At 39.5% G+C, this 24,310-nt stretch overlaps 1 protein-coding gene across 1 annotated transcript in view; it reads right to left on the bottom strand.

The window, feature by feature from the left end:
* Positions 1–24,310, bottom strand: part of DNAH3 (dynein axonemal heavy chain 3) — a 359,079-nt gene that overhangs the window by 37,154 nt on the left and 297,615 nt on the right. The window contains exons 47-53 of the mRNA XM_075830244.1: positions 23,151–23,817; positions 21,590–21,755; positions 20,734–20,950; positions 18,061–18,243; positions 10,325–10,523; positions 5,170–7,311; positions 1,831–2,056 (exon numbers count right to left, since the gene is read on the bottom strand). Coding sequence (XP_075686359.1) covers positions 1,831–2,056; positions 5,170–7,311; positions 10,325–10,523; positions 18,061–18,243; positions 20,734–20,950; positions 21,590–21,755; positions 23,151–23,817 — 3,800 coding nt within the window. The remainder of the gene's footprint in view (positions 1–1,830; positions 2,057–5,169; positions 7,312–10,324; positions 10,524–18,060; positions 18,244–20,733; positions 20,951–21,589; positions 21,756–23,150; positions 23,818–24,310) is intronic.

Genomic DNA, 24,310 nt, shown 5'->3' with positions numbered 1-24,310 from the left:
GGGGGGAGTCCTTGAGGCCAGTCAGTACAAAATGGTGGGGGGGTCGCATCGGGGGTATGCGTCCCCCAAAAAAGGTACATGGTTGAAGACTTCATCGGGTGTTATCCCTTTGAAGTGGTCTTCTGGTAGAAGATATATCACTTGAAGGCTTCATCGGGTGTTATCCCTTTGAAGTGGACTTCTAGTGGTCGGTATATCACTTGAGGGCTTCATCGGGTGTTATCCCCTTGAAGTGGACTTCTAGTGGTTGGAGCCATCTGCAGAGGTGAACGGTGCTTCCGAGCTGGTTTACGGCTGGAGGTAATTGGTGGTTTGCAGATGGCTAATTCGGTGTGTTCTTAAAAAAGGAATATCTGAAGGGGCTTCAAGGACTTCCTCTGCTCGGGTTAATGTTAACGTTAAATTGTTATTTACGATTCTGACCCATGTTGGGTCATGTGAATTATTAGGAGGAATTCTCTGGGGGATTCCTAACTAGTTATCCGAATGTTTCGGATTTAAATTGTTTTTATAAAACTGTGAAATTAATAAACGGCTGCTGTGGCCATTTCACATCCAACCTCGGTGTCATGTGTCTTTACTAAAGTGGGGGTGGTGGGATAGTATGGTCTAAGGTTAACACACGACTCTACTTAGGCAGGTCATGTATTTGCTGCATATCTGTCAGGTTTGTGTATTACTCTAATAGTCACACCATTGTGTGTTCTTAAATTAGTACACAAGCAGAAGTGGCCACCTATATGACCAAAGAGCTAGGAATGCCAACTTCTTTGGGTTTTATTTTTTATTATAAAAAGCAAACAGAAAACTGCTATAATAATATAACTTCTAACCACCATCATCACCCCCGATCCCTCGGCATTTACTGCTTTGCCGTTTCTGAAATACGAGGAATATGTAGGTACAGATCTTCCTAAACTGTGTCTACTCTTCATAAGAAAATGATTCCAGATAAGATGTATTACTTCTGCGTACCTTGTTATGAGAACTTTAGTTCTGCATTGACAAAGAAAATTTGTTTCCATCTAGCAAAATAACCCAATGCTACTGGGGCAATTACAATGTTACAACCGTACTCTTATGGCGATACAGATTTCTTTTATAACATTTTTTTTTCAAAGGCAGCGGGATAAAAAAGGATTGATTTGCAATAGTTGGAAGCAATCGATTTATCAATTTACACCCCCAATTATGGCTAAAAACTAAACTATTACTTGTCAGATTATAGGAAAAAAAAATCACATTTTGATGGTAGTTTTTCATCTCAAAATGGTACAAAATGTGTGTACAAGTGAAATCATACACAGATGAATGTGAATTTACATTGGTTTCCCCATCTGTTAAAGTTCATTCAGTGACGTTAATTAAAAGGACCCCAGATTTTGCTACGGCTGGACTCTAATTTTGCAAATGACCCATAGGAAAGTCTTGTAGTAGAGGTACTGGCAGCGTGTATTATTGGGCAGCAGCACATTGTACCACACTGACAGGGAACGTGATGGAGTGATATCTCGTGTAAGTTATGGCTGCACACAAAGCCATAGATATAAAATCACGTCATGTATGTTTCAGCTACACGGATATATATATATATATATATACTACTTTTTTGCTGCTTCCATTCGTCTCCCCCTGCTGATGATTTATATGACAAGGATAAGAGAAGCTTTTTATGTTTTCCCGCTTATGTTCTTATCAGTAATCTATTTGTGACATGCACAGGATAGATGATACCACAAAGCATATGGTTCTTCCACGCACACTGGCACAAAAGAAAACTTCTGCTTGTTCATAGCAGATTACGGTACGGCTCAAGCTGCCAATGCATACCTGAACTTCTCATTGGTATTCTCAGGCACGATCGTTTCCTCGCATATCTTTTCCAGGGATGGCATCCAGCTTGTGGCCAGGTGACAGTTCTGAAGGACTACCCAGGTCCCATCCTTAATGGCCTGACTGATCATTCTTGCTGCGATCGGACCTTGACCTTGTCCAAGTGAAATGGTCTGGATGTTTTCTCCTCCCATGCCAAGGTCATCCGCAAACTTTAGTAAACCTAAGGGGTTATAGCAGTTCTAGAATAAGAGCAAACAACGTGTAACAAGACAAATGAGGCATATGTGGTCCGATTCTATGGCCCGAACTGATGATGTTTTTGCAAGAGCTGAAACATGGACATACCCGCACCACTACCAGTAGATGTGAAGGCACCTTACAGATTGGTCTATATACAAGCAGTAATCCAATTATTGGGGAGACTGGACTAGCTATAAGGATGAGCATCCACTAACCAAGTACAGGTCTAGAGAGGCCCACCATAGTAGCAGAGATTACCTTGGTGGGTCCTATTTCCTACACAATAATGGGCCCCTAAGAGAACAGGACTATAAAGGATCAGCAGAAGACGACCCCATTTGAAGCTGATTTCTGAGTCAATTAAGTGCCTCTAGGGCAGTGGTGGTCAACCCAACAAACTGCGTAGGCTTCAAATGCCGCCCTACACACCGATCAAAGAGCAGAACTTCGCATGGGTTGGACAAATAAAAACATTCCAAGATATGTTCTTGTTTTTGTGCATATAGAGTAGAATGTATGTTGCTACAGCAATACATAGACACTGCCGGAACCCCTGAACACGTTGTAGAATCGCCGAAACATGTTGGGTGAGCCGTCAATTTCCATAAATTTTTTAAAACGCCCGAGTGAGTTTACAGTCCTGCAAAAAACATCAATCAGTTTTGTGGGGAGCAAGACCCCTGTGACCCAACAGCTGTGAGGGCCTATGTGTATATACAAATGTAATAACATACATACAGTACTTACACTAGTACTAAAATGATAACCGAATTTGCATTCACTCTAGGACCGGAGATCACAGACCTGGGACACGAAGGACACCGGTTGGGCTTCACTGATCTAAAGTTTATTTTTATTAGATCTTATTTACGATATATCTGTTTCTTGTAGATTAAGGGGGTTTTCCCATGAGGGACATTTATGACATATCCACAGGATATGTCAGATAGAAGCGGGTCCCACCTCTGGGACCCGCACCTATCTTTAGAACGATGTCCCCTAAACCCCGTTCTAGCTTTCTGTGCTCACGCACCCTCCCGGCCACTTCCTGATTACATGGTCGGGAGATACGGAAACAGCGTAACTCGCTAAGCTACGCTGTTTCTGTAACTCCCATAGAACTGAATAGAAGTTACGAAAACAGCGTAGCTGGCATGCTACGCTGCTTCCGTTACTGCCATTCACTACTATGGAAGTTATGGAAACAGCATAGCTCAGCAAGTTAGGTTGTTTCCGTAACTCCCGACCATGTAATCAGGAAGTGGATACGTCATAAATGTCCCTCATGGGAAAACGCCTTTATCGGTGGGTCCTCAAAATAATTTTTTTCAGGTGTGCTCAAGGTGCTGACCAGGTCTGACTATACTGCACTGGTATTCTTCAGGCTTGTGTGCTCTTAATAATACACAGAAATGACAGGATTACAGCTACTTTTGTTTCTTGGCTTTGTGAAATTTCTCTTGTGTAATGTCAATGTATTGAAAGCACACATTTAGTTTATGTAGTAACATTTCCATTAAAACCAGCCTTTCATTTCCATGAATTTATGCATAAGACACAGGGCAGACAAATTGTTCTATCACAAATTGTTATCTTTCCAGAAGAACTATTATGCTAGGAAATATAAACCCATGCAAACGCTTCATGTTATTATGCGGAAAAATACAAAAAAAGCATATAGTATATAGATTGTGCTGTGATCCAGGACGGCTCGTGGAGAGATGTAAAACGACATACTGCGTTTTACAAACTGAGTATGTGGAAATCATTTTATGACCATGAATATCTTTAACAGATGGAGAAGGGTTTAGAAGAAACAAAATATACAAACAGGAAAGAAAAAAAAAAAAAGAAAGAAAGAATTATAGAGAAAAAGTAAAAGTATAAATTATATAATAAAAATTATGTATTACAGTAAAAAATAATAATAATTTAAAAAAAAAAAAGGAGTCTTGGTCTTTTTCTGGAACCACTTTTCTATGTTTATATGACTGCTGCAAATTTGACATTGAGTATCATATCCTATGCTATTTGACCCCAATAAAGCTTTAGATATCTCCCTTACCTGCACCTCCATGACTTGAACACACTATTTGTACATTATTAAAATACTTTTTTGGGGACAAGTTTGTTTCTAGGCAGCCATGAAAAGGAAGATGTCTCACGGTCAATAGCAGTGGTCAGACATGAACATGTTAGACGGAGTCTTGAACTTGCTATACACCAAAATCTGTGGGTTCAGACAACATTAATCTAATGTGTATGGCCATCTTTAGGATCTGTTCAAACCACATTTGTTTGCGTAGCGTATACTAAGAAGACTAGGTATGCCAAAAGAGTGTCCTTTGGCATACACTGGACCGATTTACGCCCGGATACTGATTTTTTTCTTTAATAGAACATACGTCCTTTGCTTCACTTTACAGATCACATCAAAGGATCACAATTAAGAACATGTTATCGCCGCGTTTTTGGTATCCAATTGCCGTATACGCCTCACGTGTCCTTAGCCTAAAATGGACCCAACTTATGTCAAAAGAGTGTCCTTTTGCCATAGGACTGGCTGGTATGCATCAGTATAACTTTTTTTTTCCACTGTGATGAAAAGTATAGTCTACTAGACTTTTAATACAGAGTGTTCCTTAAAAAAAACGTATGGGTATAAATGGGTGCTGTATACAACTAAATATCATACAATTGCAAGCATCGGGGCTATACACTAGACATGTGCAATGGGAGATTTCTCCGGCGGGTACGTTGAACGTAGGGTGAATAAAGCCGAAAACTGAACAATATATATCTAAGAATGTATATATGCTTGCATCCCTTTTTTTGCTGTGTTTTTTCCCCCGTATACATCAACCTGGTGTGAACACGGCCTTATTATGTGAAACAGTGGTGTCCATTTTTTTTTGTCCCCCTCTCCTGCATATAACTAAAGTACATGTCAAATACAATATGATTTAAGATTATAGTAAAATTAAGTAGAATGAAAGTTTATTTATAAAGCATGGGGAAATAAATATATTGCTATCTAAATGAACTAAGATATTGCCAATAGATTAGGATAGAAGATGATGAATACATTTTTACCTGCCATAGGATCAGCTCCAGGAGACAGAACAAAAATCAATGGTGCACAACAGTTTGAATCATTATAACTTCCTGCAAGGTCAAACGTTGGAGGCTCGATATATGGTTTTCCCATATTTTCTGTTATAAATTCCTGAACTGCCGGGACCATTTTGTCCGAACGAAGACATCTGAGAATAACCATGCAATTTAATCCTGTTAATTCCTGCCATTCATCTGGAAACGTTTCATCCTGGGGTTTTACGGAGTCATAAATCATCTTCCATTTTGAAATATTGTTTTGAACATGTTCCATAAAACCATTGAGTGGTTGGAGGTTGGAAGCACGTACAATTTCAGCCCAAGATTTATCTGAGAGCCACTCAGGAGCAGGGTTAGGGTAAGGGTTGTCGAGGGCTACTCCACCAGTCAAAAGGAAACGCCAGATTTCATCATTTATTTTATCTTCTCCTTTCAGAATTCCTATGGTCAGAAGAAGTGAAAACAAGAGCTTGTCTTTCTCAAATAAAGACCTGCACACATTGTTGTAGATACTTTTTGTAAAATGATGTATTATATTGGATATTCTTGTCGGAAGGTCATCACTCTTCTCACTATGGGCAAGGGAGTGTACATAGAGGTTAATGAACCAGGTCAGAGAATACTGATACATTGGTTCAATGTTCGCCAGATCAGAAATGCAGAAAAATACAATGGACGAATGAATGGCCACTGGCTTGTATCCCATTCGTGTATCATCAATTTCCTTCTCAGTTGCAGTGGCAATCTGCTGCTTCTCTGAAATTTCTTCAGACAGGAGTTTGGATGAAGATAACACTTTAATTGCAGTCTCATCTTCTAAGATGTTTCCTTTTGAGGAGGACAGTACCTCTAAAATTTTGTCTTCTATCTCCTTCAGTTGTTTCTTGTTGGTGGCACTTTCAACGATGAGTTGGTTCTTTTTGTCCTCTAGTTCTGGCTTTTCTTTTGCTGCAACTATGCCAAGAAGTTGGTCTTGAAGTCCCAAGGGTGTGATCATAAAATTCAGAAGACACACTTTCACCGCCACTTCCGGGAGATAATGAGGATTTCTTAATCGAGTGGTCATATAAAGTCTAAAATCTTTGGAGTACTCTATAATATTTTCACCAAGTCGAATATATTCAACCCCTTGCTGCTTAAATGTTTGTTTTAGTAATAGTGGCTCCAGGACAGCATCTATTTCTTCTCCAATATTTTCAATAAGAACTGGGTTTCCAAACTGTATGGCATTTTCTAAAGTTCTTGTATAGTTTGAGTCGGACAACTTGATGACAGAAAGTTTGTTGTTTTTTTCCATATTCTTAATCCATTTGTTGGCCTGTCCTTGAGGATCAATCATCAAAGCCCATCGCCTGGAATTTGAAACAATTATACCATTATCTATTGAGAAAGAATCAACCGGTAGACCAGCAATCTGCCAAGCACGGATTTTAACAGGGTCACCTAGGGTGGTACTCAAGCTGAAGTCATTTGTGCTTGGGATTTTCTTTTCTTTGCATATTACATGCCATCTGCTTTGGCACTGTTGCCGATAGTCTACCGTGAAGGCCCCAAGGTAGGCTACAGTACCGGAAGACAAAAGAACATCACCAGTGAGGTTTGTGTACTTTGTCCCTAACAATCGGGCAGCTTCAGTCCATCTATCTTTCTCTCCTCCAAGTCCACTGATAAGTTTCTCGGCTCGTACAAGCTTCTGTGAACATATCTCTATATTCTTCTCTAGATCTTCCTTCTTGTTATTCATAGCTTCGAGGTCATCATTCAGAGCTTGTAAACGGTCTTCCACAGCCTTTAGCTCTGATCGCTTTGTGTTTAGCTCCTGCATTTGTACCGCTAATTTAGCCTCTGCCTCTTTTAGACGTCCACGTTTTGGAGCAACCACTTTTGCAACACGATCGTACACTTCGATGGCTGTGACCCACTTACATAAACCTTCACAAGCTGAAGACACATTCTTAATGATGTTAGGTTGGAAATCTTCATTGTGAATGAATTTCTCTCTGATTCTTTTCATAATTGCAGGATTAATGTTATCCTTATCAAAAGCTTTCAAACTATCTAGAAACTTCAAGTCTCCAAGCACTTTCTTAGATGGACCCCAGAAGTCTTCCACCATTTTACCTGGTGTAAACAACATACAATATTCAGAACTAATTTTCAAACATAAAATATAGTAAATAGATCATAAAAGTAAAACCTCTAAAGTTTGTTATCAAGCATTAAAGAGGACCTGTTAGCTCTACTGACATAATATTTTAGTAAATACTTGTATACCCCATGAATTAATAATTCTGAAATCTACATTGTGCCATTCCTCTGTTATTTCTCCTAGCAATGTATGAATAAATTGACAACTGTGTATTATTATTCCCCCTTGTCAAAAGGGGTGTGTCCCTTCAAACACTGTCAGCATTGATTGGACAATGTCAGTCTGTGTAGGGACACACCCCCAACCCAGTTGTAAATACATTCATAAATTTCTAGTTGGAATAACAGAGGATCGGCTCAATGTGGAGTTCTAAGAAAGAATAGTTATTTAATGGGGAACACAAGTATTTACTATAATAGACATGACAGGAGAGGTGACAGGTCATCTTCAACCTGTATCCATGTAGGTGTATGTTCACCTTTATCTTAAAACAACAACATCAGGGAGGATCTGTGTGCAGAGATAATGACCAATCACTACTATGAATGGGTGTTGGCGCTCTTCTTAACTATAGTATTTTCTATCTATAACAGTGAATCTGGTGGAAGCTTCTTTTTAGTGGCAAACATGCCCCCAGGTATCAGTATATGTACTAAGCTGACATAAAAAAAACTGTGGGATATCTTAAAGGGGTTATCCGGGGACCAAAAATTGCATTGCAATAATATATTTATTTGAAACTAAGTAACTTACTAATATACTTTAATTAAAAATTTGGTATTAAATGGTGCAGTTCAAACCTCATGAATTATTCAGCAAGTGCTGGAGTTTTTCTTTTTTTTTTTTAAATCAGATAATTTTTTTATTGAAGTTTCAAAATTATATAGTACAAAACATACTAAACAAACCCTATCCCAAACCCTCCCCCCAGGCACCGTCACAAAATTCCAAATTAAATAGTATATGAAATAGAAATTGTACCAAATATCGAATACATTATTCACAAAATACAAGGTACATGGGACAGATCATTTTCCAAATGTCAAGTAGCTTAATCATCTACAAGCATGTATAATACAAAACAGATATAATATATGGCATATATTTAATCCTCTCTATTTCCCACCTTCTCCTTATCCCACATCTATATACATAACCCCAATACCGTGTAAAGGCTGGCGGTCATACAGAGTCCCTGAATAAATGTTATAATACAGATTCCATTACCCCTACCCATGGTCCCCATATGGATTCAAATTTTTTAAGCGTTTTGCGCTTTACATAGACAACCTTTTCCAATACAATCATTTTATTCACTTTTTCTAATAAAGATGACGCTCCGACACGGCCCCACGTGACTAAGCTCTTGCTTCATGTGCTGTTCGTGAACATTATCGCAAGGGGCTGTCACATTGCCTATTGCTTTGCTCGGGACTCCAGCACTGCTCCCAACGTCCATATTTGGTCAATTATGGGGTTTCCCATCGCTGGAGTCCCCGAGCAAAGCATCAGCTGATGCTCTGCTCCGGGCCTCCAGTACTGCTCTGCCGACGTCATTGTCCATATATGGACAGTGACGTGGCAGAAGTTGTGGAGTCCCCAGGCAGAGCATCAGCTGGTGCTCTGCTCGGGGACTCCAGTACTGCTGCCGAGGTCATTGGCCATATATGGACAGTGACAATGATGTGGGCAGAAGTTGTGGAGTACCCAGGCAGATCATCAGCTGATGCTTTGCTCGGAGACTCCAGTAGTGCTGCCGACGTCCATTTATGGACTACTGTTGTGAAGTTGTGGAGTCCCCAGGCAGAGTATAAGCTGATGCTTTGTTCAGGGACTCCAGCCATGGGAAACCCCTGAATTGACCAAATATGGACGTCGGGAGCAGTGCTAGAGTCCCGAGCCCAGCGCTAGCTGATGCTCTGCTCAGGACTCAAGCAATAGGCAATGTGACAGCCCCTTGCGGTAATGTTCACGAACAGCACATGAAGCAAGAGCTTAGTCATGTGGGGCCGTGTCGGAGCGTCATCATTATTAGAAAAGCTCCAGCACTTCCTGAATAATTCATGAGGGTTGAACTGCACCATTTAGTACAGAATTTTTATTATATTAGTAAGTTACTTAGTTTCACATAAATATATTATTGCAATGCAATTTTTGGTCCACAGATAACCCCTTTAAGCTCTGACAGCTCAGTAGAAAGGAAGATAACTTTTCCTCACTGCTGCTACTGCCTACTTATTAAAGAATATGTTCCAAAATATTATCATGTGATGTAGCTAATATCATCCTGAAACTAAGTAGACACATGCGAATCAATTCTTAGCAAATCAATGAAAAAATCTTTATCTATTACTCGCAATGGGCACATCTCAAGGTTGTTGAAGTAAAAAAATTTTAGCATCTAGATTTTCCCACTTTCAGTAAAACCTTTGCAATCTCAAATTCATTCACATTCTGAGCATCACAACGTTATCAATTCGCTCATCTCTAAACAGAAAAAAAAGACGTGAACGAGTGTATGTATATGTGCAGTTAATTTTCCTGAACTATTTTGTGGAAATCAGGATGAAAGCCCTGCAGTAACATACTACGGCGTTGTATAAAATTATAAAAAATAATCGTTTTATTTTTTGTCTCAACACAGTGCCACACTTCTTCATGGGCTGTGTCTGGTATTGCAACTTAATCTAAATTAAGTTAATGTGGCTGAATTGCAATACCAGACACAATCTTTGGACAAGAGTGGCGCTGTTTCTGTAAAAAGAAACATCTTTTTTTATTCAATCTTATACAACCCCTATAAATCCTAACCTATTATGCAGTATCTCTACTACACTTAATTGGTGAATGGCTCATTTATTAATTATCTAACATAAATATTTGGCATTGTCAGGTTTGATACATTTTTAACATGTAATAAGTGGGTTGCTTGCTCAAGTGCTTCCTTTAGTGCTTTATCAAGCAGTGGATGCGCTTGTCCCTCACCTGTTCCTCCTGGGTCCGGCTTCCTGTCCGCTTTTATGCCTTTCATCACACAGATACTCTCCATGACCAATTTGACAGGAGATGGGGGATTCTGCATAGATTTCACTAGAGAGACATCAGATTGGTTCAGAGTATCAAGAGCAGATACTGCCGCTTCTAGAGCTGGCATGGCCTCTGCTAGGTCACCTTCACATTCATCCTGCAAAGTCATAACACGAAAACCAAAAATGAAGTACAATGAAAAATAGTGAAATTGTACAAACAACCAGTAAATACATCTTCATGTGATAGGAAAGGAAGCTTTCTTCTTCATCATTTAAAGCGTAACAATTAAAAAAAATTTAATAATATATAGGGCAGACGATTTCAAGAAATATTGCAATATACTTTTTTAACCAATTCAGCCTCCTTTCATTGTAAAACTCATCCTGAACTGCTGCTGCTATCCTCAGAAATTGGCAGTTTCTAGGGCAAAATGTAGTAGCTGAGGATAGCGGCAGCAGTTCAGGAACGGTTTTACAATGAAAGGGGGCTGAATTGGTTAATAAAGTATATTGCAATATTTCTGAAAATCGCCTGTCCTATATATTATATATATATATATATATATATATATATAAAAATCTATATTAATTGATAGTTATGCTTTTAAAGAGGACCTGCCAGTTCTCCAAACATGTCAGTTTTAGTAAGTACAGTTATTCCTCCTGGAAATGTATAAATAAATAAAAGGGGAATGGCAGCACCCAGTTGTGAATTTATTCATACATTTCTAGGAAATAACAGGGAAACGGCAGCTCACTGATGTATATGTATGAGGCATTTGCATTTCTATGTATGGTATCTTGTATTGGTACAACACTGAGAAAATGAAGATATGCAGGTTCTCTCCCCTGCGGGGAATATCAGGATTTCTTATTGTTCTTCAGCTATATACATGGATTCACTTCGGCTTCTCTCTGCACAGTGAGGGATGGTACATTGAAACTGAATACACTAGCAAATCATTTCTAAGTGAGGGCAACTACAGTAATATACAGTTTTTGTGTGCTGAATCCTGGGTTATGACAACACGTGTCAGTGTCAGTATATAGAGGATCACTCAAAGCCTGAAGAGGGTGGTTTCCAATATGCTTAGCAAAATAAGTGTAGAAAACGAGTTATGGTCGTATCCTGCTAATAACTTCCAGTTCGATCCTACTCCTAAACAGTTAAAACCAGTGTGGGTAGCCACAAGCACAATGTACCGCAGCAAGAGCAAAGGTTTATCATTAGTTCCGATAATAATATATACAGGAGGAATATGCAGGTATCTAAAATCCATTGGGACCATGATCTAATATTTGGCCCGATGTTTAAAAATGTACTGGAACGAAATCTTCTGCTTCTTGAAGAATTTACTTCTATATGTACTAAGCTGACCTAAATAACTGTGGGATATCTAAAGCTCTGACAGCTCAGCAGAAAGGAAGATAACTTTTCCTCACTGCTGCTCCTACCTACTTATTAAAAGAATATGTTCCAAAATATTACCATGTGATCTAGCCAATATCATCCTCCACTGTATGTCCATCAGGTAAAATAGGACTAAGGCCTTATTCACACGAACGTGTCCGTTTTGCGTGCTCAAAAGTTCCGTGTGGCATCAGTATGTGGTGTGTGCCTGCGTCATTTCCGCGCATATGGCAGCGTGATGACACTCTGTTTTTATGTTTACAAACATAAACGCAGGAGGTGCTTTTGTTGTTTCATTCATTTATTTTACTACTGTTGACTTCAATGCGTGCGTGATGCGCGAAAAACGGCCAAGTATAGGACATGTCGTGAGTTTTACGCAGCGCACATACGCTGCGTGAAAATCACGGACTGTCTGAATGGCCCCATTCACTAACATAGGTCCGTGCGACGCGAGTGATTTTCACGCGCGTAGCACGGACGTAATACACGTTCGTGTGAATAAGTCCTAATTCCTTTTTCACATTGTATTTTCCTTGTATGTTTGACATATGAGCCGGGAATACTACAGGCGCATACGTTGAATGTACCCGTAGGCTCCCATTATACTGCCGGAGGTCAAAAGAGTGTTCTTTTGGCCTTTGTTGGGTGGTGTCTAGTACATCAGGTATACAGTTTTTTTGCTAGACAGAATGGATTTGAAGGCTACACTATTCTATCTAGAGGCATCCATTTAAAAAAAATCCGCTAACCTTAAACGTATAATTTTTTTTTCCAACATGGTAGCCTATGGGTGACAGATTCCACTGTATGACATCCATCACCGGCATCAGTTTAACCTATACGTCATGGGCTTTTCAACAGCTTTCATGGCGTATACATTAATTGGATGCAATTATAGCAAATAAGTGCCGGATGCGTTAAACAGATGCCATTATAGCCTAATGTCAGAGCCTCCGTTTATAACGTATCTGTCGGGACTTTCTAATGACGTATAGTCTAAACGGAGGCTATTCATTACCGTGTGAGAAGAGTCAAAGCCATTAGCGAGGAAATAAACTTAAAGGAGATTTGCTGAAAAAAAGGAAAATTATCTATCTATTAGTAAAGTTAGAGCAGCTGTCAAATTTTTGGTAATTATGTTTGTTTTATTGTTATTGAGATTTTTCTGTATTTTTGCAGCGGAAATTTTTGAAAAAAGTGACAACTGGAAGTGCAGCCGTATGAGCGGTCACTCTGTAAGTAAGCCAAACATAATCACCAAACTTTGCTACTGTTCTAGTTACTGATTTAATCATTTATGGCCAATTTTAAATTTTGGTGGAAATCCTCTTCTATAGTTTGTTTTACTCTAATGTAAAATAGATTAAGATATCTGAATATAAGTTTAAAAGTTTCCTCAAACATCCTATGTCAGAATTTGTCCCTCAGATCTCAGTAACTGATGCTGCTGCACGGGGTGTGATAATTTACTTATATTTGCAGCTTATAGTTTGCTATTTGGACTTGATACATTCATCATATAGTACTTGCCTACTTATGAGAAAGTACAACATATTCAGACGTATGTCCCGCCCCTTAAAATATAGACCACACCCCAAAACGACCAAAACTTAATTCCCTTAAACATCTAACCGTGACAGCCACAGTACCCTTATAACAGTGGCAACCCCAGTACCCTTATAACATTGACAGCCAGAGTGCCCATATAACAGAGACCACTACATGCCCCCATGACAGTGACTGCCACAGTGCCCCCTGTAAAGTGCTATCTCATGTGCCCCCTTTAAAGTAGCAGCCATAGTGCCCTTTATAAGGTGCCAGCCACAGTAGCACTTTTCTTACCTGGGGCAGACATGGTGCCATTGGTGGTTCAGTAATAGTGACGGGCTGGTGTTTGTCCCTGCTGCCTGCACACTCATGCACTGTGCAGGCAACAGGGACAATTATTGATGCAGGAGGTCTCCCCTTTTTTGTGTAATCTTCTGGACATTCCAGAAGATTAGGTGTGTATGACATATATATATATATTGATGTATATGGACCTATTCCATGTATCCAATCTATGAAGATCACCTACATAAACGATCCACATGTAATTAAACAATACCACATCCTCCGCCTTATGCTGTAGCGCTTACTGACATCAGTTGTCATGGATGGATTTATAATATAATGTATATGAGGAAATGTGCACTAGCCATGCTCTATTTTTTGTCTACTTTACAAAAGAGGTCCTCCAACTATATGACCCCTTTGAATGATCGACTTCCATCCATTGGTCATTGGAAGGGATTGGTAAATTCTGTGATACCTTTCGAGAAGGTTGTATTTCTGAATCGTGCTTGTAGTACTAAGTTTTCTAAAGTTTGGGATATCTGGAACAACTCCCCTTTGACAGTCAACCCCTCTGCTGTTTCACCAGATATTGTGATGTAGTAACATAGGTGACCCGCATTTTTATTTTGTATCTCCTTGAACTCGCTGTGCCTGATTTATTAGATGCTGGTGGGTGACAAAGGTCCCAGGCAGTTTTGTTTTCTTTTATTTCTGTTCTTGTTTTCTGTCCTTTTTATTGTAATGGTCATACATACTTCAATGTAAACTAATATAAGCGCCATTGTTTATGGCATCTTGTATTCATGGAATATACTTTATGTGTTCTCATTACTTGACTTTCTGTATACACATTTCTTTGTTCCAATGTGATGTATTTTACAGTCAGAGATGTGTGACTGATTTTATACTTGTTACTGCAACAGTTCTTAATAAAACGAGTTTAAAAACAATTATATGACCCCTTTAATCTAATCCTGAAACACATGCACTCAAATCACTAAATGTAGTGCAAACTTTATGTGGTTCCTGAAATGAAATCAGTTACCACTTTAAGTACCAAGAAGGACATAATGGAGCTGGATTATTAAGGACAAAAGTGCATGCAATTCTTTTTATGTATAATTCATACAAACTTTAGAAGAGTAAAGTCCATGAAATAATCATTAGACGAACAGCAGCCTGTGGTTCTCCAGTCGACAGCAGTGACAGTGACTGCCAGAGTCTTTACAGCGAGTAACACAGTAGCTGTCAGAATTTGATCTCTTGAAAGGATACAGGTCTCGCTCCTTACAATGCCACGCTGTCCATATAGCCCAATAAGGTTGGCTGGGGCCGGAGAATGATCACAGTTCCAATGAAATAAAATGACAGCTCACTACTCAGATCGATGATGGCTTTGGATTTAATTTGCAGCCCCAAGCAGTAGGGCCCACGGTTGTGTAGGAATCTTGAAAGGAGATTCTGGTATAGTATAGTAGACATAGGTGTTCATCACATTACAACAATCCCTCTTGCTTCAACACGTATCTCTAAAAGTAATGTGTCACATCTACAGACATCTAAGTTTGTTATATTATTTTATGTGACACATTAAAAGAATTCAGGGTCCTCTAGTGCCAATGTATTTAAAATAGAAAATGAAGCAATAGCTTTTATTAAAGAGCTTGTAGTTTTTTGTCTACAGTTCCTAGGCAGACCTGTATGTCTCCACGGTAACAGACTACAAACAAACCTTGTGTAGTCTGATTCTGCAGTCATACTCCCATCTCTACCACAATCCTTACTAACCCACCAAATTAATGTTTGCAAGTAGGGGACAGATGGAAGGAATTATGACTGCAGCATCAGACAGCACAGGGTTTGTGTGTAGTCTGTTATCATGGAGACACATAGGTCTGCATAAGAGCTGGTGAGGCAAAAAGGTAAGAGTTTTTTTCATTAAGAAGATTGTTGCTATATTTTTTATTTAAGATCTAAAGGCGAAATAAAAAAATTGCTTACAAATTTGCATAAATCATGCTGCAGCACAGGCAATTTATGTGTGAATAGGCACTTCACTGCTGTGCTTTTATGATAGTCAAGCATGTGAGACAGAAATGAGACCATTTAAAAATAAAATGGATGCAAGAACGTCAGCAACAACAACAATGTGTCAGCAGCCTTTTATGTGAAGACTACTTTGCTTCAGAATCCTGGAGACAGATGTGAAGGGGAGAAGCATTCTCAAATCATATTCAGCAAGCTCTAACAGATTTCAACTTTTAGAAAAAAACAAAGTTGAGACTCTTCCAGTATATTATAAAAAGACAACCAAGTAAGATATTTGCAGAAAAATAACTAATGTTAACTGATAAGAGCTAAGGGGAGTATGAGCAGTTTTCTTACTCTTTTTTTTTTACCCAGAAGAGATATTAGGGATAACTTAGTAATAATGAATCCTCTCCTATTATCTGGCTTTACATCCAGTGTTAATTTTGTCTATTAGTGTATAGGATAAGATACTATTAGGTCCATGGTCGCATGAGTCTAGAGTCAGACTCGGCTTTCGTGGGTCCACCAGAGGGTTTGGATTTTGAGGGCCCATTGTCCATCTATACAAAACATGTGCCCCTTTTAATTGCGTTTTGTTTTTTTTTTGTAAATTCCTTTATTAGAAATGATTTGAAATTTAAAGGCAAAGGTGGTTACAAAGGGGCAGGACATCTGTCTGCCAAGTTGAAAATAACATGTCAACATTTCACAGTATGAAGACATAAATGTAAAAAAAAAATAACATGTATGAAAACAATAGGCACGAAATCCCGTACCTCCCACCACCCATGGATCATTAAAAAAAAAAAAGGGGTGTAGGAAGAGAGATGAAGGGGGAAAAAATTAGAGGAGAGGGGAAAGAAGGAAGGAAGGGAAGAGATCAGTAGATCCCGTCATGGCTCTGCACCCATGTAAGAGTGGTCTTTTAATTGCATTTAATTTCAAGGTACACTGCTGTAGGAGAGATCGAAGAGATCAGCAATGGGAAATTCTTAAAAAGATTAAATAATGATCAAATCCATTGGAGCTGATCAATTTGACCGTTTGTCTACATGGAGCTACGTCCCAACACTCTCATTCTGATTGTGGCAATATTTTCTACATGTACATAAAGTCTTAAAGGAACACTTTGTGCAAAGTGATACACTGTGTTATGGCAGGTGCAGGGCCTGAGGGGGAGGTGCATGACACTGGTTTTCTCTCTTTGGCATTTTTTTAATCCGTGTCATGCACTGCCCCCTCAGGCGATGGATTAGTCATAACACAGTGGATCAGCTTTGTCTGGAGTGTTCCTTTAATTGTGACAACAAAGAACCATGTACGTCTACCAATACAGAATCCCCATTGACCTAACATGGGAAAATCCTTGTAGATTTTGGAAAGCATTTAGTTTTTACGCAAGCGTCATGATCAACAGACTTGTCCTTATTGACAACACCCCTTTCAAAGCTATCAGGACAGATAAACCAGTCTCTTTGTTTCACACACTCTCATAATCGAGATCTGCCCTAAGGCATGCCACAACGTTTACATAATATAGAAACTAGCAGAATTGCTAAAGACGATTTCCAACTAAAGGGGGTTTTACACTGGGCAATTATCGGGCAAACAATTGTTCATACAAAGCTTGTTGCCGATAATTGCCCTTTGTAAACAGGGCAGCGATCAGCAGATGAATGAACGAGCAAACGTTTTCTCGTTCATTGGCTGATTGCATCGTTTTAAAAAAAAATTAAATATTATTGTTGTCTGCCGACATGATGATAACGCATGGGGACGAGCGATCGAAGTAACGACCGCTCGTACCCATACATAGCTCCTTGTAACAGGAGCAAACGAGCGCCGATCAACAAGCTGTCTCGTTGATCGGCGCTCGCTGCACCAGCCAAAATTGGCCAGTGTACTAGGGCCTTTGCACATAAAATTTACCATATATTAATAAATCAAAAGATCAGTAGCCAAAGATTAGTATTTATGTATGCTTTACTTACAGATGTATTGCCATGATTTTTTTTGTTCCAGCTGTCATTTTTGCAAAAGTGACAACAGGAAGTGCAGCCATATTGGTTATCATCTTTCAAATAGCTTTTTGATATGTTGTCACTTTGTTGTTGTTTGAACATACTGACAGAATGATGGTTGGTCATCAGTTTCCAAAAAGTTAATTCAAAGGTGACAACCAATATGGCTGAACTTCCTGTTGTCAATTTTGGAAATGATGCAACCACGAAGAAGGAAAATGAATGATGATGGTAACAGAAATTACAATTTTAAATTGGATAGTTAGGAACATCGGTGGTGATTTGCCTTCGCATTGTATATCCTGTATGTAATAACCTCAGCAGTAGATAGCCATTATTAAGGAGTTACGGCAAGTCTGTGACCATACTAAGATTCAAACAATGGGTTACCTTTATTGCCTTAGAAGCAGCAGCCGCTTCATTGGCCACCCTTTCATCTGCCGATACTAGTTCTCTCTTAGCGTCAACTTCCACCGTCTCCGATTCTATTTTAATCATCATCTTTTCTGTTTCAGCTGAAGTTTTAATCAATTCTGGTTGAAGCGCAGTGAGCTCTTTCTGCATAACTGAGACCTAATCCAAATGACATGTAGAAGAGCAATAATTAGCAATTGTACAACTCAACAGACTCAGCTACAATAAATCTTATTCAATTTAGGATAAAAAAGCAACATATCAAAGAGGTGCAGAACAACCACCTCTCCCTCATACTTCATATCGTCATTTACACATTAAAAGTGTTTTCTTTTCTTATAATCACTTATAAAAAGCTTAGCAAGCGGGCAAAACAAAGGATACAAGGAAATAATAAATACGCCAAGCAATCTAGGTCAATTTGCAGGGAATCAACAAAAGACCAAGTAAACTAGGATGAGCAAAAAAATTATTTCTGCAAACTGCAAGAACAAATAAGATTGTACATTATGTACCTGTATCTGTTTACTAAAAGGGAAGCTTTAAAGGGAACCTGTCACTTCACCTATTGAACTCTTCTCACCCCTCGCTGGCGGGTGCTGTCAAAAGTTCATTGCCGCTATCCCCTCGCCTAAACTCCTCCTCCGTCCATAAATAACGGTCTGAAAATATTTTGCTCCTTTCATGGTAATAATCCGTCAGTCACCTTCGTTCCTCTTCTTATGACCGCCCACCGCCGAAAACTGGCTCACCCTGAATCCTGAAATCCCGTCTGAGATAGCGCGCATGCGCCCGTCATGTATGGTCCGATACCCGTCCCTACTTTGTCCGGGCCTCAAATCTAGTTACTTCACATGCGCAACTATGGTGTCTCATTGTGCGCACATGCTAGAACAGAACATCGATGCACAACCACGAGATTTGTGTGTGTGCTGGGGGTGTCGGACGAAAAGCTGTCAATCAAAAGTAAGGAGGCGGGGTTAACTGGGAAAGGCTTGAGGAATGAAAATATGACTCTTTTCGAATAAAGATATGACTCTCAAATGCTCATTAGCATACGGCGCAGGAACACTAAAAACGGAATACTAAAGGTACAGAGCCGACTTAGAAGATAATTATAGGTTACATAAAAATTATTTTTTTACCGACTTCCACCAGGTTTTGAAGGTTTAATAGGTGAAATGCTGGTGACAGGTTCCCTTTAAAGGCTATGTAAACCTTCAAAATATTTTTTATTTTTTTTTAGTAAAAATGTGTTTGCTGACGGATTCAGGTGTGCATGATACAGCTGCTCTGTATACAAAATACAAAGCAGCTGTATCTCAAAAAGTAAAAATAATTTTTGATAAAAAGTATTTTGAAAGTTGCACCAATCACACTGATAAACATTTTTATTAAAAAAATAAAATAAAAATGATTTCAAAGGTGTACATAGTCTGTAAAGAGATATTGGGTATTAAATAGGGACAGGTTTTATTCAACTGTGTTGTATGGCAGGCTGCAGCAGATATCATGTAACTTACTAAGGTCTAGCTAGGCAGCTTCCTTACATACAGCCACTGAACATCATGGCTCGCACAGATAACTACATTAGATTAATGTAACCTAAATGTAACCAATAACCTAAATCGCCTCATCCTTGACTCTGACAGAAGATAAGCCGCTGTTAGGGCTAGTTCACACTGAGTTTTTTGGCGCTGCTTTTGACGGGGAAACCGTGCCAAAAGACTGCCGAAATCACCTTCCATTGAATTATTTTATTTTCACATTGAACATTAAGCATACGATAATAAAGTGCAAACATGAGAAGGCACATACATCGGCACACAGGTCAACATAAAGTAGCATTGTAAAAATCTTAAAAACAGCGTAGAACAACTGAGAAAATGTACAAGAAAACTTGCCAGTTACAAACCGTCACCAGTTGACCTTTGCGTAAACAAGAAGAATAATAAAATAAGAAGGAAATAGGGAAAGGCAGAAAGGGAAGGCAAGGAAGGGGAGGAGGGATATGGGACCGGCGTAGAGATCAAGACCAGAATGATTGAAGTTAAGAGGCAACAATGGTTCTAAATCTAATCCAATGGTACCAGGTTTTGATGAATTTAGCATGGGTCCTTCTCATAGGTGCAGTAATATCCTCCATTCTCATGATCTGTATTTTACCAAACTACATGGCAATCGACGGAGGACGGGATTGTCTCCACAATGCAGGAATGCAGGCTCTAGCTGCATTCACCCGATGGCGAACCACAGAACGCCTGTACGTAGATAACGGAACGTCACACAGATGGAGCAGGAAGGAGGCTGGTGAACATGGGAGGGGGAAGTTCGTGAATTTTGAGGAGATGCACCACACTTCTGACCAAAAGTCAGCCAACTTCGGGCATGACCAAAAGGTGTGTAAAATCGTGCCCGCATGATCTCCACATCTCCAAAACAGCCTATATATGAGACACTATATCTTTTCACCTAGAGCCCGCGAGGCAACATAGAACAATGCTCAGCACATATTTCCCTTGTGACACATAGGGCATTACTAAGATCCGTTTATGAAGCCAAGGAGGCTCTCAGAGTATTACATTATCAACAATAAAACGTGAAATGTGGAATTATCCATGAATAACCTTCTCTTCATTATGCACTTACTTGAGATGCTGCAAAATCTAGTTTCTCCAGACCAACTAGGTAGCGGTTCCTCATAGTATCAACCTCAAGTCTTTTGCTGTTTAGCAATGTCTTGAATGTAAGGATGAGCTCCAAGTATGAGGTTGGTGTGACGTAGTTGTGTCTGCGCAGGGTGCTATAGTAGCTATCTGACAATTCTTTGACACTTTCTTGGAAATACTTGCACATGGACACGACCCTATGACATTTTGGAAACAGAAAAAGATTTGTTTTTAAAGATTACCTGTCACTAAATTTTAGGGTACTAAACGTGATGGGGTTTAGTGTTCATGGGGGTTCATGCCCCACTAAAAACTGTCCGCTGAAGCATTTAAAGACGTTATAATACGGCGTGCACAGCATGTAAATTACCAGTGAAAAGTCCTGTGATGAGTCCAGGTGTACTGGCCTTGGCTTCATCTGAGCACTGAGCATGTGCAGGACACCGTTGGACTCTTCTCAGGACTCTATGTTAATTTATTCACAGCGCGAACCATATTATAAATTATTTTAAGACAAAATGCTAAAACAGCTTTGAGAGGGGCATATTTAGGATGTTAAACCCCAGCAGTATATCCACATGCTGGTGGTTTAGTGTCCTAACATCTAGTGACTGGTTCTCCTTAATGCTTCTCATAAATTAAGTATATTTAATAAAAAAAATACCGGCCCAACGTTTTTCTCTATGAAATAAACAGAATACAGATCCTCAACACCAGTGGTTTTCAACCTGTGGCTGTCCAACTGTTGTGTAACTATAACTCCCAGCACCTCCTCAATGCATCAATGAAAACCCCCCACTAACTCTTTAACCATCTGCACAACACAGAATACCTACTCTTTCCTAATGTCATCCTCAAGGTCCACATCTTCTAAGAATTTGTTTGCCACCATTTCTAAGGCATCAGTGGGCCAAGTCTGGAACCAATCGATGGTGCAGCAGTTGATCAATGATGGAAACATTCTCAGACGATTTCGGAAGGCATCACCAATAGGGCTCATGGCTGATAGGAGAATAACATAAGCTCTTGTTACATTCAGTACACATAGTATGATTAGCTTAAATGCTATGTACACCTTTGAAATCGTTGTTTTTTTGTTTCATAAAAATGTCTATCAGTGTGTTCAGTACAACTTTCAAAATACTTTTTATTAAAAATAATTTTTACTTTTTGAGATACAGCTGCTTTGTATTCTGTATACAGAGCAGCTGTATCGTGCGCTAAGACCTAAATCCGTCTGGTCCGTGGGACTGATGGGTTCAGTGTCAGTGGGTCCTGTGTAATCCACCTGTAATCGATCACATCTAAGTAACGAACTTAGATGTGAACGATAGCAGCACTATAGCAGCTCGATAGGAGGACCCTAAAACCCAACAGTCCCGCGGACCAGACAGATACAGGTTTCAATGCTAGATACAGCTGCTCTGTATAAGGAATACAAAACTGTATCTCAAAAAGTAAAAATAATTTTTAATAAAAAGTATTTTGAAAGTTGCAGTAATCACATTTTTATTAAAAAAAACGACAACAAAAAATGATTTCAAAGGTGTACATAGCCTTTAAAATAGTCAAACTTAAAGGGATATTCTTATCTCGGACATTTATGGTATATCCACAGGATATGCCATAAATGTCTAAAATATGCCTGGCACCTATCTCTAGAACGAGGCCGCTGACCACCATCCTGCCTTCACTGGGCTCTGGCCACTGAATGGCCAGGTTTTCTGGAGACAGCCGAGTGCATTTTGCCATGCAGTTTCCAGCACCAAGAGTCTACAGACACAGCATAGATGGCTGTTCTACGCTGTCTCCCTAACTCATTCACTTATATAAAAGTATCAGAAACAGAGTAGCATAAGCTGCTTGGCTGCTCCGAAATTCCCGGCTTGTAACTCAGTGGCCGGAGCTATGCGACAGAAGGTAGGATGGGGGGGTCAGGGGGCCCCGTTCTAGATATAGGTGCAGACACACATCTAAGAAAGATTTATGGCATATCCTGTGAATATGCCATAAATATCTGAGATGGGAAAACACATTTTAGGGCCTGTTCACATCAGCGTTTGCTTTCCGTTCCGGGGTTCTGTCGGAGGTTTCCGTCGGGTGAACCCCGCAATGGAAAGTCAAACTGAAACCGCAGCTTCCGTTTCAGTCACCATTGATATCAGTGGTGACAGAAACATTGCTAATGGTTTCCGTTCGTCACCATTCCGGCAGGTTTCCGTTTTTACGACGGAATCAATAGCGGAGTCGACTGTGTTATTGATTCCGTCGTTAAAACATGAAAAATAACCCCCTCTGAGCTATGGTGGCATCCCCTGGTGAGTATTCAGACACATATACGGTAGGCATTTTTCTGTATTTTTTAGAAGCTCAGAAAATCCCTTTAAGTCTCATTACCCAGCACGACGTGTAAATTAGCCTTGACTCTCTCGATGAAGAAGTTGTACATAGCCAGTGGCGTGGCTTCAATCTTTTTCCCTTCTGTTCTTGCAATGGACTGCATTTTCTCAACTATATCTGCTTTTTCATCTGCCGGAAATATATTAGGGACATCTCCTGTGTTTAATAACATGTTGATATCTTCAACAAACACCTCATCTTTGATTTGATTATCACAAAACAAAAAAACGGTGTTTTTCCCAGCCACCCCAGCTTGCAGCATAACTTTCTTGACATCATCACGCCATTCGTTTATGGTATAGTTCTTTGTTATTTCAATTTGAAAAAGTTCAAATGCATTCATGAAGGTGGCCAGTTTGGTAGTGCTCTGTCTACCACTTCCCCCAATTCCAACCAACAGCAGATGACCATTGTCCTGTTTCAACACCCGACAGATTCTTGAGATATGTTCTATAGCAAACTTAAACATCACCAAAGACATTGGAGCTTTGCTAACATTATTAAATTCATCCAGGTAATATTCCATGACTGATGTTAATTGCTTCAGATCTGTTATTTCATCATATATTTTAGCGTCACTGTCAGGCTTAAAATAGTCTCCAAAGAAGAGACTTCGGATGTTGTCATCAACCACTTTCCCAGTAGGCGCCAAATGGCTTAGAACCTGGAAAACAAAAAGCATAAGATTCATATAGTATCATCTGCATGAGAGTTCCTCAAATGTAACTCCTTTAACTTAAAGTGACTGTCGAGCCGTGAGCTTAAAAATTAAACGTAAGCCAGTACCTATAGGCAATGCTTAGCTGCTATTTTTTTTTCCCAGTGCTTGCGGTTTGGCTGCTTTTTCGTTTAGCTCTATTAGGGCAGAGCTGTGATCTGTGACTACTGCTTAACTACAGTACCTACAGGGAGTCTGAGACATACCGTACCTCCTGTCTCATCATTGTTTCAGTTTAGATTTTACATTTCAGAATTATTAATGGTTTAAACTTTAATATCTTAAGAACACGGCTTACTTAGGGCCTACTTAGGGCCTTAAAGGAGTTCTTTATTAACATTTATCATTCATCCTTAGGATAGGTGATAAATGTATGATCCTTGGGGGCCCCATCAATCTCTAGAACGGGTGTACTGACCACCGTACCTCCTAACTGCAC

Source organism: Rhinoderma darwinii, chromosome 6, assembly GCF_050947455.1.
Source record: "Rhinoderma darwinii isolate aRhiDar2 chromosome 6, aRhiDar2.hap1, whole genome shotgun sequence".
In the NCBI taxonomy this organism is placed as follows: domain Eukaryota; kingdom Metazoa; phylum Chordata; class Amphibia; order Anura; family Rhinodermatidae; genus Rhinoderma; species Rhinoderma darwinii.
This window is presented reverse-complemented; position numbering and strand designations above follow the sequence as displayed.